The 14,726-nt window shown below is 36.1% G+C and overlaps 1 protein-coding gene across 2 annotated transcripts in view; it reads left to right on the top strand.

Annotated features, from left to right (window-relative positions):
- The window catches only part of atf7a (activating transcription factor 7a), a 51,576-nt gene extending 38,136 nt beyond the window's left edge, over positions 1-13,440 (top strand). Inside the window, exons 7-11 of one of the 2 annotated variants that reach the window (XM_087306019.1) lie at positions 2,031-2,150; positions 2,726-2,875; positions 4,905-5,093; positions 9,690-9,795; positions 9,868-13,440. In XM_087306019.1, the coding sequence (XP_087162145.1) occupies positions 2,031-2,150; positions 2,726-2,875; positions 4,905-5,093; positions 9,690-9,795; positions 9,868-10,103 (801 nt within the window). In that variant the 3' untranslated portion in view covers positions 10,104-13,440. 2 annotated transcript variants of the gene reach the window in all.
- Positions 13,441-14,726: the final 1,286 nt, after the last annotated feature.

The following is a 14,726-nucleotide window of genomic DNA, read 5'->3' as shown; positions in this document are numbered from 1 at the left end:
TGTAGCAGATATAAGTTCAAACAACAAACAATATTTTGCAAGCTAAAGCTAAATATTAAAACTTAAAAACTAGACTTCAAAACTAAAATTAAAAATGAAAAGGATAATATAACCAGGGCTTGACATTAACACCCGTCAGCCTAGCAAATGCGGGTAGGTCTCAGCTGTGGCGGGTTAGACAGACACCCCCAGTAGCCACCTCGGCTGGTTAAAAACCATTTTAAAAAATGCCAGAGCTGCCTCGTCCCTAAGGATTCGAGTTTTAGTTTAAGACCGTTTGTCAATATGTGCGCAAATGTGTTCTTAGAACTGAAAAGCAGCACAATTAATAACTGTCCGTGCGAGCAAAAGAAACCAGGTGAATACCGAATGAGAGGATGATCAGGCACACTGTGAGACACTGACATTACTGTCATTGTGAGCAAGGCACAGCTAATGTGATGTGCGCGAGTCCTTAAATGCTCCCATTTCCTTTTGCAAAGCAACGCCCGGAAACGCAACTGGTGCGATTGTTTCCCTTTGAAATAGTATGGACAAAAATTGGTGCTCATGCACCCACAGTCCTGTTGCTTCCAAGAGATCTCCAGATTTTTTGTATGCAGCAGCGGTTGCCGCTTTGCTTTTACTATTCTTTGAACAGATTATTATTGAGCCTAATGTTAACCGTGTGCATGTGATCATACTTTCATTATCGCACGCAGAATGTTTTTCACCTGTTTTCTTTTGCTTAGAGTTATTTTTGTTGAAATGATTTATTTATCATCTATTACAATAACTTTGCTTTAATAGGAGATTAACTCTCATTTATTTATAGTCAGCTGATGATCTGGGACTTTTAGTCTGGACAAACTACTGTGTATAGTTTTAGATAAATGAGAATATTTTTTATAATTTTGTTTGTTGAATAAAAAGTGTTTGTATACAGCTGTATTTAGCTTGTTTTAACACGTTGTTTTAATTTGTGGCAAGGAAATAATAAGTTTGGTGTGGCCAGAGAAAAACTGTAAAATCTTACGCCCCATTCGCATGGGGCGTCAGCGTCAACGCTTCCCATTTACTTTGAATGGGTGATGTCAGGCGTTGCCGAACTGCATTGTGGATCTGTGCTAGCTGCAGAAGTTGGGACTTGCTCATCTTTCCAAGCACCGTCGGAAGCGTCAGCCAATCAGATCGCTGTATGCATATACAACAGCTCAGACAGTAACCGATTGCTGACTAATTTTATTGTCTGACGCTGCTATGACGATTGGGTCAGCTCTAACTTCAGACACGCCCTTGGTCAAGCGTTGACTGTGAAGCCCCGTGTGAATGGGGCTCAAGTGTTGAGCCCTAAAAAGTCATGTAAAATAAAAATAAAAAATGTTAAGGAGACAATAAAAGATAAGTCATTTAAATACTTTAAAGTATTATAAGTAATCCTGAAATAACACTGGAAAATGTTTTGTTTTCTTTATAATTAAAAGTGTTTCTTTTAAAAAATATATTTCTTTCTATTTTGAGTTAACACTATCATTTCTTCAGTAATTTAAGATATTTTTAAAATTACTTTTCTGTATTTAATTTCTATATTTATTGTCATTATAATATTCCACTGTTATTTCCACATTGTGAACTAATCTTTTGCACTTTCATAATACATTTATGGTTCCTAAAAGTACCTTAGACTCCTCGTATAATTTTAAGTTAAAGAAGATAAAATCCATTCTTATTCTAAATACATTTTTGTAATGTGATCCTGGCAGTTTTGTGTTTTTAGTCTTTTCATCTTATTCAAGCTGACATTATTTGAATGTCTGCTACCAAGATGGCACAGACTAAGCTGACTTACTTTAATAGTGGCCAAGTATGTCATATTTTCCCAGTACTAAATTATCATTCACTCCTCCATTTTAAGCACAGTTTCACTTATAGCTCGAATAAATGACCCACTTCTCTTTTAATATGAATTTCCAGTGAGCTGTTATTTCCGATCTTTGGAGTCATTCATAATTTGCTTCATGAAATGTTTTGCATTTGGCCCTGTGTTGTAGTTGGCAAGGCCCTTGTGTATGGTGCCCAACATTCCAGGCATCCCCGGGCCTCCACTAGGGGGCAGCAGCAGCGGTTCGTCTTCACCCTCCGGTTACAACCCTCATGCTGAGGCAAAGATGGTGAGGGCAGAACTCTTTTCTTTCTAACTCAGTCAAGTAAAATATATTCTCTGATCTCTGCATCGCTTTGTCTTAGTGTTTTTATGCTGAAGTCTTTATCCAGCACGTCACATGGGTGATAGTTTTCACAACAAACAACAAAGCAGCTCTGTCATTAACACTCTGTATTTCAAGTACACTTGTTAAGCAGGCATACACTGAAAATACATATTTTCATTAAGGCTTGGTGGGTGGTCTGTTGACTAGTCGCTATATATAATTAGGGTGATTTAGTGTTTGCCACTTCAAAAAGACACATTCCTTGGGAGGACATAAAAAGTTTATATTTATATCTAGATGGCCATCTTGACCTGTAGTAACAAAATGCAGAAGTTCATGTTTTTATTTCCTTTCTGTCACGTGGTTTCTCTCCTCAGTGCTTTGATGAGTTATGGTTCAGTTTTATGAAATGACTTTTCTTGCTGTTCCACATGAAAGAGGAATAAAACTTGTGTCGCGGCTGTAACTGCTGCCTTCTAATTAAAAGAATGCCATCTTGTGCCACTTTACCATGGTGTCTTTGTTGTTATTCTCAGAGGTTGAAAGCAGCATTATCTCAGCAGACATCCTCCGCTCAGGGTTGTCTTGGTGTGGCGATGGGCTCTAGTGCAATGGTGCCTCAGAGGGTGGAGCAAAGCCAGCTGCTGGTTCAGCATCCAGATGCTCCATCACCTGCTCAGCCACAGGTAAAGCATGAAAAAAAAAAAAAGTGTGTATATATATATATATATATATATATATATATATATATATATATATATATATATATATATATATATATTCTTATGTTTTGTAACAAAGAGAGCAGAAGTCAATGATTTATCTCAATTATCTAGCCTGGCATGTTTACTGTACCAAAAAATTATAAATGTAATATATTTTGTTAAATGGGGGACTTTATTTATTTTCAAAAGTACTTGTTTTAGAGCTGTGATCACAATACCGTGACACCGTGATATTTTTTATCAAAGGTTATTGTACTGTCAGAATCTTATGCTGGCCCATGCCTAGTACAGATTACTCTGTATTAATTTCAGTAGTATAGAAAAAAAAAATGTATGAAAAATATTAGATAAATTATATACAGTAAATATTTATGCTGTTATTAATTATAAGGGAATAAACAATACATTAAAACAGCCTGTACACTTTTAATCAATAAAATATAGCAATATTATTGAAATAAAAATTGTTTAACAAATATTAAAAGAAACCCAATAAGCTGAAAGTTTAGCGCATAACCTTTTATAAAGTAATCGTAATTTAATACAGGGGTTCCCAGACTTTTCAGCCCACAACCCCCAAAATGACAATGCCAGTGACTCGTGACCCCCAATATCTTCTGAGGTGGTTATAAATACAGAAACCTTGCATGCAATGGTGCACACGCACCAATAGTCTATTCTTTGTTTATTTTTTTAGTGTTTGTGAGTGCTGTAAATGGGCCAGAAAGTTTACCTGGTTTTAAAAATCAATCTGCTGCATCTGACACTATTGCTGTGTCTTTAATATAATATAATTTACCCCAGGGGTCGCAATTCAATAGAACTAGTAACTATAAGCTACTATTGTAAATATATAGTATATAGTAACTATAAGCAACAATTTTTTTCTCTTCAGTAGGTAATGGATAAAATATGGTAATTCTTATGGTTTAATAAAAATGAATAGATTTTTGGACATAACCAGGCGACCCCACTTCATTGTCCCGCGACCCCTCGGGGGGTCCCGACCCCAACTTTGAGAACCACTGATTTAATAGACTGCATGAACATAAACATTGTCAAAAAATGTCTACAATATTGTTATAACAGAAATGTCTAATAATTTAAACTAGAGTTGCTTATGTCTTATATAGTTGCTTATATATTCATTAATTTTATTTTATTTACGGCTTAGTCTCTTTATTAATCAGGGGTCGCCACAGTGGAATGAACCGCCAACTTATTCAGCATATGTTTTAAGTAGCGGATGCTCTTCCAGCTGCAACTCCTCACTGGAAAACATCCATACACACTCATACACTACGGTGAATTTAGATTATCCAATTCACCTATACTGCATATCTTTGGCCTTTGGGGGGAACAGGAAAAAAAAGTGTGCTTATAAGGTCAAACAAACCAAACAGTATATACACAGGATGCACATTCTGTTATTTTTCTGTTGCAAGACTTGAAACCGTTTTGAAATATCAGAGTTTTTGTCCCATACCCTGCTTTGATTATCACAATACCGAACATCACAATTTCAGATTCAGTCCTGCATTTTAATACTACTATCACTCCTGAAACAGAGTTAAAATAAAAAAAATCTGTCTATATTACACAATGAATTTTTACTTTGTGTTTTTAAACCCTTTTGGCTACAAAAACTATGCAAAGCTCACACTAAACAAACTACTGTATAGTTTTCAGTGTCTTCTGGCTAACTTAAACTCCTCTGATTGGCCATTTCACATGCCAGGCACAATTGTCTGTGATTGGCCACAATGATCTATGCTGTATAGACACTAAATATGAAAACGTTGATGCTCTTAATATTGACTCCATTCTTAAATCACTGCAAAAAAGGCAGATTTTTAAAATGTGTTTGAATTTAAGCATCAGCTTTTGACAACAATACAGTATTTATATCATGTTTACCAGGGATTATCTTTCACTTTGATGTCACGTTAATCAGTGAAGCTCAGTGCTTACTCTTGCCTGCTGTGTTCAGGTGTCTCCCGCTCAGCCCACCGGGGGTCGCAGGCGGAGGACGGCTGATGATGACCCCGATGAGAGGAGGCAACGCTTTCTGGAGCGCAACAGGGCAGCGGCTTCACGTTGCAGGCAGAAACGCAAGATATGGGTGAACTCTCTGGAGAAAAAAGCTGAGGAGCTCACCTCCATCAACGTCTCGCTTTCGGTTAGTGAACATGAACTGAAATGTAAATGTGTTTGAAGTGATTTCTGTATGTTACTTTAAGGTCGTTTGTAGATTGCTGTAGGCAATACGTGGAATAAACAGATTTGATTAATAAAAGATGCATGCAACCAGAGCATACTGTGGGGGACATTGTATCCCAGAATGCATCGTGTTCTTCCATTATTTATATTTAAAGTGTCAGCATGTTGTCATGTGACAAACAAGCAGCATACTGAAGTCAGAAACATTTAAAGGGGAAACTTATTATGCTAAATTCTTGAATGTGTGGGTCTTTAACACAGTTGTGTTGCAACAGTGTGTGAATATAATCAGCTGCTAATGGTAAAAGTGTATTAATTCTATTTTTTATAATCAAACTTCATAAAAACAATCTGTAGAAACACTTTGATTGACATTCTCCCTTTGTACGTCATCGGAGGGGGAAAGCAGCCCATTAGTGACGACCTCTCCCTAGTTAGCATAGATAGCCCTGAGAGAGAAGCAGCTGTCCGCCATTAGAGTTTTGGTGACACATGGGCGTTTATAGCCCCACCCCCTTTGAAAAGAGGGCTGAAAGTACAGTCTCATTTGAATTTAAAGCGACAGTCACCGAAACAGCACAGTTTGGATTAAAACCTAAAAGGGCAAATTTCAATAAGTTATAAAGTTTTTGTAGGTTATTTATTCATGAAACTTCACATACACACTCTAAGGATATCAGAGACTTATCCAACATCTATTTTTTCAACTCACAACCCTTTAATGTTACTTAAAGCAAACTGCATACCATTTCAGTGTGAAATATTAATATATATTTGTGTATTACAAATTATTACAGGCATATTTCAAAACTACTGCTATTACTACTAAGGGTGTCACGATTCTCCAAATCCTCGATTCGATTACATTTTCGATTCTTAAGTCACGATTCAATTCGATTTTCGATTATGAATAATTAGTTAATTAATAACAAATTAATTATTTGTAGCCTACCGTTTAAACTACCTGACCTGTATAATCTTTGTTTTACCCATAAACAAATCATACAGTAAATGAATAAAGGCAAGTTACACACATAATTACCACCTGTCAATTACTTTTTTCTTGTGAATAGGCAGTGATCTGTGTCGTTATAATGGCGTCTGTAAAAAAAGGGGCACAACCAACAGGAACCAGCCAACAGTATCTGATGTGTACTAAAGTTAAATGTTAAAGTACTAATGTTAAAGTAAAAGATTGAAGCAGTCTTAACTAGGTTAATTAGGTTAACCAGGCAGGCTAGGGTAATTAGGCAAGTTATTGTATAACAATGGTTTGTTTTGGAGAAAGTCTGAAAAACAATTAGCTTAAGGGGCTAATAAATTTGACCTTAAAATTGTTCATAAAAAAAATTTAGTACTGCTTTTATTTTAGCCAAAATAAAACAAATAAGACTTTGTTCCGAGGAAAAAATATTATCAGACATACTATCAACATTTGCTTGCTCTGTTAAACATCATTTAGGAAATATTTTAAAGAGAAAAAAACAACAAAGGGGGGCTAATAATTCTGACTTACACTGTATATATATTTACAGTAATTTTTAATGTTTTTAAGAAAACTTATTCAGTTCATCAAGGCTACATTTATTAAATGTAAAAAATGTTAAATTGTTAAATATTTATCAAAATTTTAAATAACTGATTTGTTATTGTATGTAGTTTCAAATAAAATGATTACTCCAGACATTATTGCTTTTATTACTATTACCATTAATAAATATAATAATAATTAATATTAGTGATTTCTGAAGGATCATGTGACTGGAGTAATGAAGCTGAAATTTCATCTTTAAAACCACTGGAATAAATGAATAAATTAAATGATAAACTACTTTTGAACAGTTATTTTATAGTGCAACATTTCACAATTTGTATTTATGATGAAATAATTGCAGCCTTGGTAAGCAGAAGCTTAGTTTAACATATTTAACAATTATACTGACCCCAAACTTTAGAGCACTTGTGTATAGAATATTTTATAAGCAAAAATGTGCACTTTAATTTTAACAACCCACAGACATCGTCACCGAATATAAAGCCGAGGTCAGACTTTCTCATATATACAGAGCCTCATTTCAATTGTCAGGTTTTGTAAAAATCGATCTATTGAATTAATCAATCTATTAAAGAAACGTTGGCTAGAATTCTGCATTATAGGCTTAAATTATAGAGAGACATAGCAGATGAACCAAGACTGCATCAGATCAATGTAAATCTTTCTTTCGAGCTGTCAGTGCGGAAATGAACAAAACAACAGGCCTAATACAACATATTATACGATTAAAATATGGAAAAATTGACAGATAGTAATTTCGGTCAATTTTCCTGACGGATAAACCGAGATCAGGCTGGATAAACAGCTCTCGGTAATATTTCACCATGCTTTCACTTACGCATTTACCGGTAAGAATGACATCTCGCCGTGCTCATCATTCTCTCTTCATATAGCCATATATATGGCTATTACACGATCATAATACACTGTGATATAGCCTGGGTCATTAGTACGTTGCATTGTTTTGTTTTCTCACTACAATCGATCCGCTCAGTAGGGCAGAGACCGTCTCATTCAGGCGATCTCGGACTGATTGATTTGGCGCGGATGCGAGCGCAACTGCTGGATATATGCCAAACAAACCGCGCTAACGGGGGAAACGAGACAGATTCCGAAACAAACGTCAATGTTTGAAAGCACCGTAAGATTGTATTTGCACACAATTGACAGACAGTCGCAGCACGCAGCTCTGGCTCGATCTGTCAGGCAACAAGGCAGCACTGTACACTGGCCCGAGCGTCTCGCACGCTGGCCCCGGGCTATCGGGCAGTCCTTATTTTCGAGCCCTGATGGTTTAAGCTCTGTCGATGCGTCTGCACAGTTTAACAAGCACTTCAACAAGCGTGTTTTTCCCACTTGGCTAGCCAAGCTGACGTGACATGGGGGCGTGGCAGCATCGAAGATTCTATTTTTTTAATCGATAATCGAAATCAAGCATAAATTTCGATCGATTTCGATTTAAAATCGAAATCGTGACACCCTTAATTACTACTACTACTAATAATAGAGTAACACTTTAGTTTCAGTACCAATTCTCAGCTTTACTAGTGGCTAATTATCTGCCTGATATTATGATATCAACTGTTTATTTAGTACTTATAAAGTACATATTCTGCATCATCTTATTATACATGTCTAGTCCTACCCAATACCTAAACCTAACTACTACCTTAAAAACTATTAATAAGCAGCAAATTAGGAATATATTGCGGCAAAAGTCATAGTTTGTTTATTAAATGTGCTGTATGTAAGTTTTTGACTGAACCATAAAAATACCATAATATGTTTGCAAATATTTAAGAAACATACCAAGTTAACATACTTGTTTTTTTGAAAAACATTACTACAGTCAGATATTCTGCTTTGAAAATGTGAGTTATGTAATTGAAAAACGTATGTCTTTGTTTTGGTTCTTTTAACCTGCCCACTGCCACTTTAGCCAATTATATTTCAGTACCCCGGGTTGTCTTGATGGAAAACAGCATATTTCATTCATTCGTTCAGAAAGGCTCTCAAAGCATGCGCTCATGACTGAAATGCGACCTCCGGTGGACAGTAGCAGACTCTGAAATGAGACGCAGATTCAGAGTTCCACATAAGGTTATTAATTAGCAAATAATATAAATATTAGGAATGTAAACATTAGGTGGGTAGGTTACATTGTAACCCCGTGTTCTAACAGCACACTTGTGACGAGATTTGCAGTGATAAGCAATTTGGCTGTTTGAGGTGATCTTTGTCAGTTTTATATTGTTCAGTTGCAAGAAACTGTAACCCATTCTATTATTTCAATTTAAGGTTTTGGTTAGAACAAAAACTTCTTTTAATATGGAAATAGTCCTTCTATCATGTGCCGTTGCTTTCATATAGAACACTGTTTAAATCAGACTTTAGGCTTGATCATCAATCTGGCAACCTGTGCTTGCGTTTGTTTTAATCCAGGAATGCAATACCTGGTTCAACCACTGGGTGTCAAACTTACATACTGCACCATTAATAATACTTAAAGTACTTTGTTATTATTTATAATAAAAGTTCATTAGTAAAGTTATTTATAAGACATATAGATTGTATATGTACAGTTCTCAGCAATCCTTTACAAATTATTATTATTTTTTTAATCAAAAGTAATTCTTCAATACTTTTAGATTTTGCACTTCTGTATTAACGATTGTCTTTTTATTGTTATAGAAATGTGTTATTTATAAACTGTTCGTAAATATGGTCTGTTTTGCAGTAAAATAGCCATTGAATCTGATACAGCAATAAATTAAACCAAAACAATTACTAGTTGTTACTTTGAATGTTCTTTTATTCATGTGTTTTATTAATAATTACTATCATTTAATTTTTATATAATATTATTATAACATTTTTATGAGTTTGAAAAGTTTTTACTATTCTTAAATAAGTTTATTAGTACTTTATAAATATTGCAGCTAGTTTGTGTTCAAGTCTGATGCTTACACTGTTTTGTTTTCCTATATTTGTGTGTACAAGAACGAGGTGTCTCACCTACGAAACGAAGTTGCTCATCTAAAGCAGTTGCTGTTAGCCCATAAAGACTGTCCTGTCACCAACCTCCAGAAGAAAGCTGCCTATTTAGGTAAGTAGAGCTCACGTTATGGTTCCTCCACTTGCCTCTACTGGATCAAACCGCCATTTTGTGTTTCTTCAGGAGACGAGCACATGAAAGATACATCCGAACCCACGGGCTCCCCAGCGCCGGTCATCCAGCACAGCTCTCTGGCCCCCAGCCCCTCGTCTGTAGTGGGACCCAATGGCCTGAGCTCTCGTGCTGCGGCTGAAGCAGTGGCCATGTCGGTGCTGGCAGGAATGGGCAGCCAGCAGGGTGGCAGTGGCGGCCCATCACACGTCATCATGGCCACACAATCCCACCCGTCCAGCAGATGATGAGAACCTGCATGAGACTCTCCACATCCTGGGAGAGAGGAGAACACACTCCCTCTTGCGCCTGGAGCTCAGCTGCATTCTGGGAATGAAACTGGGACTATTGTACACATACCCACACACACACAAACACAAACAAAATAAGAAACAAAGACGGAAGGAGATGGTCGTTCACTATGCCATAGACTACGGGGGCTGGACTCCAATCCTGCTCTCTTTCGCATCCTCTGCTCCTTCCTTCAACCTCCTCCTGCTCCTCCACTGGCTGTAGGACTGCAAAGCACTTCCTGTCATTAACCGTATCCTCATAGACAGATGCACATACACACGCTGCAATAAAGACGTGCGCTCGGCGTATGTGAAATTCACACACATGCAGGCCGCGTCTCAAAGTTGTGATGATGCAATACTTTATATATTCTTATATATATGTATTAGTATGTGTGTGTGTGTGTGCGAGTGTGTGTGTTTGAGAGAAACATTGTTGCTTTATTGTTCTTACCTTGCTATTTTGGAGCAGGTTTTTTAGTTTTCAGGTGGCCATGTCCCTCATCTGACCCTCCCTCATCTTACCTCATTTTTAACCAGTTCTATGCGTTTATAATCGGCGTGTGCTTCTCGTGTGGATGAATGGAAAAATAGCAGTTTGTGAAGGACTGATACACTAAGTCTGCCTTGTTAGCATGCAAACGTTTTGCTATGTATAAATTGTGTTGTATTGGCACATTGCGTTCGGTTTGGGCTACGGAAACTCGTTGTTGTTTGTTTTGTCCTGTTATTCTTTTCTTGTGTACGACAAACTCAGAAGCCGCAAATAGGAGACTGTTTTCAGTTTTCTAGTTAGGACCTTTGCAAACAAGACCCTTTTTAAATAGTAGTAGTCAATTTCTTATAATTACAAATTAACATCTTAATCATTTTGACTGTAGGGCAACACGGTGGCTCAGTGGTTAGCACTGTCGCCTGGTTTAAGTCCCATTTGGGCCAGTTGGCGTTTCTGTGCGGAGTTTGCATGTTCTCCTCGTGATCGCGTGGGTTTCCTCAGTGTTCTTTGTTTCCCCCCACTGTCCAAAGACATGTTCTATAGGTGAATTGAATAAACTAAATTAACTCCAGTGTATGTGTGTGAATGGATGTTTCCCAGAGCTGGGTTGCAGCTGGAAGGGCAACCGCTGTGTAAAACATATGCTGGAATAGTTGGCAGTTCATTCCGCTGTGGTGACCCCTGATGAAGAAAGTAAAATGAATGAATGAATGAATTTCAATAATCACCTATGACAAAAAGTCATATTAATACAATATGAAATCAATATTACGATTAATATTTAGTTATGAGGAAGTCATTTATGAAACAAAAATAGGAATTCAGAATCTGTTCTCATAGTTACAACTTTTATGATCATAAAAATTGCATAATTTTGATAAAAAAATGTATGTCTCAGGTTACTTCAGGTTTGTTATGAGTAAGTAGAATTAATCTGAAGTAACTGGAGACGTAAACCTATTTAAAACAATGACAAAATGAAAGGATGTGATAAAATAAATATAAACATAATTCTAACAAAAACAACTTATAATTTATGACAAGAATCTGCTAATTAAGTTCTTATAACCTTTCATTTAGGTTTTACTTTCATAACTATTTTTAAATAGCTTTTTGTGTTCATAATTTCAGCTCAAATCATCAATTTGCCGGTTTAATTTAAATGTTATCATTGACATTATTGAATCTTCTCATTTGACATAATTGACATTTACAATTCCCCGCTCGGTTTGGAGAAATGCACCTCTATAGTGCTTCTCTACCCTCCTATTCAGTCTCTTTCACAATTTTTTGACTGCTGAAATTGACATCACAATGCGTTTCTTAAAAAAAAAAAGACTATTTTAAGCCTGGCGTTTTCGCGTTGGTGTGCACGATCACATTGTTGCCCTTTATTTAGCCACAAGGTGTTAACGTCGACAGAAAATGCAAGCAAAAAGTGTCTCGTTGTGCACAGGCCTTAACACTAGATATTTCTCTGCTCCACTGATTAACACAACCCCTGATTAGAAAAACAAGTAGAAGAGACAAAGAATCTGCCTTACAAATCACACGAGTGCCTCTTTATAAGGTTAACCTCACTCCATGACTGCTCAGCTCACCTCAGCCATAGATTTTAAAAGCTATACCATAGTAATGAATGGAAAAAAGCCTTTATTAGTAAAGAGCACTGCCCTTAGTTTGAACCATGTTCTACACTGCCACCTGGAGGTAAAATAGTGCTCTTACAGGCTGCAGGGAACAAAGAGTGTCCACTTCTATGTGAATGGCTTTACCTGTACTAAAACTATTATCCAAACATAAATTCAGGACACTTTTTTTTAAATGAGGCAGCATATAAACAAGGGATTAAGATGTACTGTCGTCGCTCAATGTGTGTAACTTGTTTCTTGCATTTTTCTGTCAATATTTCCGGTGCGTAATGTTGCATTAACACATGATATCAGTCCAAATTGTATATAGGCCTGTGGGAATGCACTAAAATCATGCTGGGTTCATTTTTTTCTACACTTATCGAAGTTACCACTTGTCCGATATCACACAAACGACTCCTGGCTGTCCTGTTTTATTGTGTGCTGGCGCTGTAGTCGTTCAGCAGAGGCCGCTTCGAGGATTGTTGATCTGAAATTGAGCAGAATGGATTTTTTTTTTTTAGCTTCACTGGCACTTTTTGTAAGATTTTTGTTTGTTTATTTTAATTTTATGCTGCCAGGACTATAGAAATATCATTATAATACATCGTTTTTTGCGTGTGTGAGTGTTGTAAGACAGAAATGTAGAAATTCTCCTGTAGATGTTTTGTTTTTTTAACACTTTGTACTCAAATATTTGTAGTTATTTTTATTTGTAAAGATTATTTAGGATGCCCGCTTCCCCTCTCTCACTGATAATCACTTTAAAGTTGTCCCAGATTTCTGTCTTGATGGACTTAATAATCCATAATTCCAGCGTAATGCACAATTAATTTATTATGGAGTTGCTTCACGCGAGTTAAATTGAATGCAGTTTCCCTGAGAATGTCAGACTGAACAAAGCAAAAGTCCTTTAGAATAATATGAAATTATAGGCTAAAGAGAGAGGGAGATTGGGGGATGGAAAGTTATTTTAAGTGTATGTCGTTTATGGGAGACAACCTCACTCCAAGTTGGACTGATAGTTTTTTTTGTTGTTGTTGTTGAATGGTTCTTGTAATGTACATATGTGTACCATATATATTTACTATTTTTCATGCATGTTGAAGTGAAATACTCTGAACACAGTGCTGCAGTTTTGATTAAACAAAAAGACTAAACAGAATGTTTCTAGTCTTATTGTGCATGATATTTTATTTATATTTCAGCTATATTTATTACCAAGTAAGCACGTACACTACCTGACAAAAGTCTTGTCGTTGATCACAGTTGCAAGAGCAATAAATAATAACTTGACTTCTAGTTGATCATTTGGAAAAGTGGCAGAAGGTAGATTTTCATGATGAATAATCTGTTGAACTGCATCCCAATCATCACAAATACTGCAGAAGATGTATTGGAAGCTGTATGGACCCAAGATTCTCACAGAAATCTGTCAGGTTTAGTGAAGAAAAAATGGTTTGGGGTTACATTCAGTATGGGGGCTTGTGCGAGTTCTGCAGAGTGGATGGCAACATCAACAGCCGGAGGTATCAAGACATTTGCGCTGCCCATTACATTACAAATCACAGGAGAGAGCAAATTCTTCAGAAGGATAATGCTCCTCATGCCTCAGTCTCCACATCAGAGTTCTTGAAAGCAAAGAAGGTCCAGTGTTGGCCTGCCCAGTTACCAGAAATGAACATTATTGAGCATGTCTGGGGTGAGATGAAGGATGCATTGCAGATGAATCCAAGGAATCTTGATGAACTCTGGGAGAAGGCTTTCTTTGGCATTCCAGATGACTTTATTGATTGGTTATTTGAGTCATTGCAGAGATGTGTGGATGCAGTCCTCTAAGCTCAGGGGGAGTCATACACAATATTAATTCTTTTTCCACTGCACTATGACTTTATATTCTATACTGTACATTATTTCTGTTAAGTGACAAGACTTTTGTAAAGCAAAGTCAGACCTTATTAAAAATCAAGGCATGATCATGTTTTTTGGGGGGTAAAATAAGGGTAATTTAGAGGCCTTTGCCTTTCATGTTAGCCACTTCTGATACCAAATGATCAACTAGAAGTCAAGTTATTATTTTTTGTTCCCAAAACTTGGATATGCGACAAGACTTTTGTCAGGTAGTGTATTTGTGTGACCATGATTATTATGCAACAATGATTTGAGCTATATTTATAAAATGTACATAAAATGTAATTTCAGTCTATATAATATATAACAAAATACACATAAAACATGGGAATAATATACATATAATTGTATTATGTGATTTTATAAAATGTAATGTTTAACATTTAAATTAATAAATATATATGTATAAACAAAACTATTCATACAAACTATTAAACATATTAAACATTTTTGTTACCTCAAAATGACAAAGACTAATTAAATCAATATTAGTAAACAGAAACTAGTAAACTACTAAACAAAAAATATTTTTTGTTTTTC

Source organism: Danio rerio, chromosome 23 (assembly GCF_052040795.2).
Source record: "Danio rerio strain M-AB ecotype USA chromosome 23, GRCz13ab, whole genome shotgun sequence".
In the NCBI taxonomy this organism is placed as follows: Eukaryota; Metazoa; Chordata; class Actinopteri; order Cypriniformes; family Danionidae; genus Danio; species Danio rerio.
This window is presented reverse-complemented; position numbering and strand designations above follow the sequence as displayed.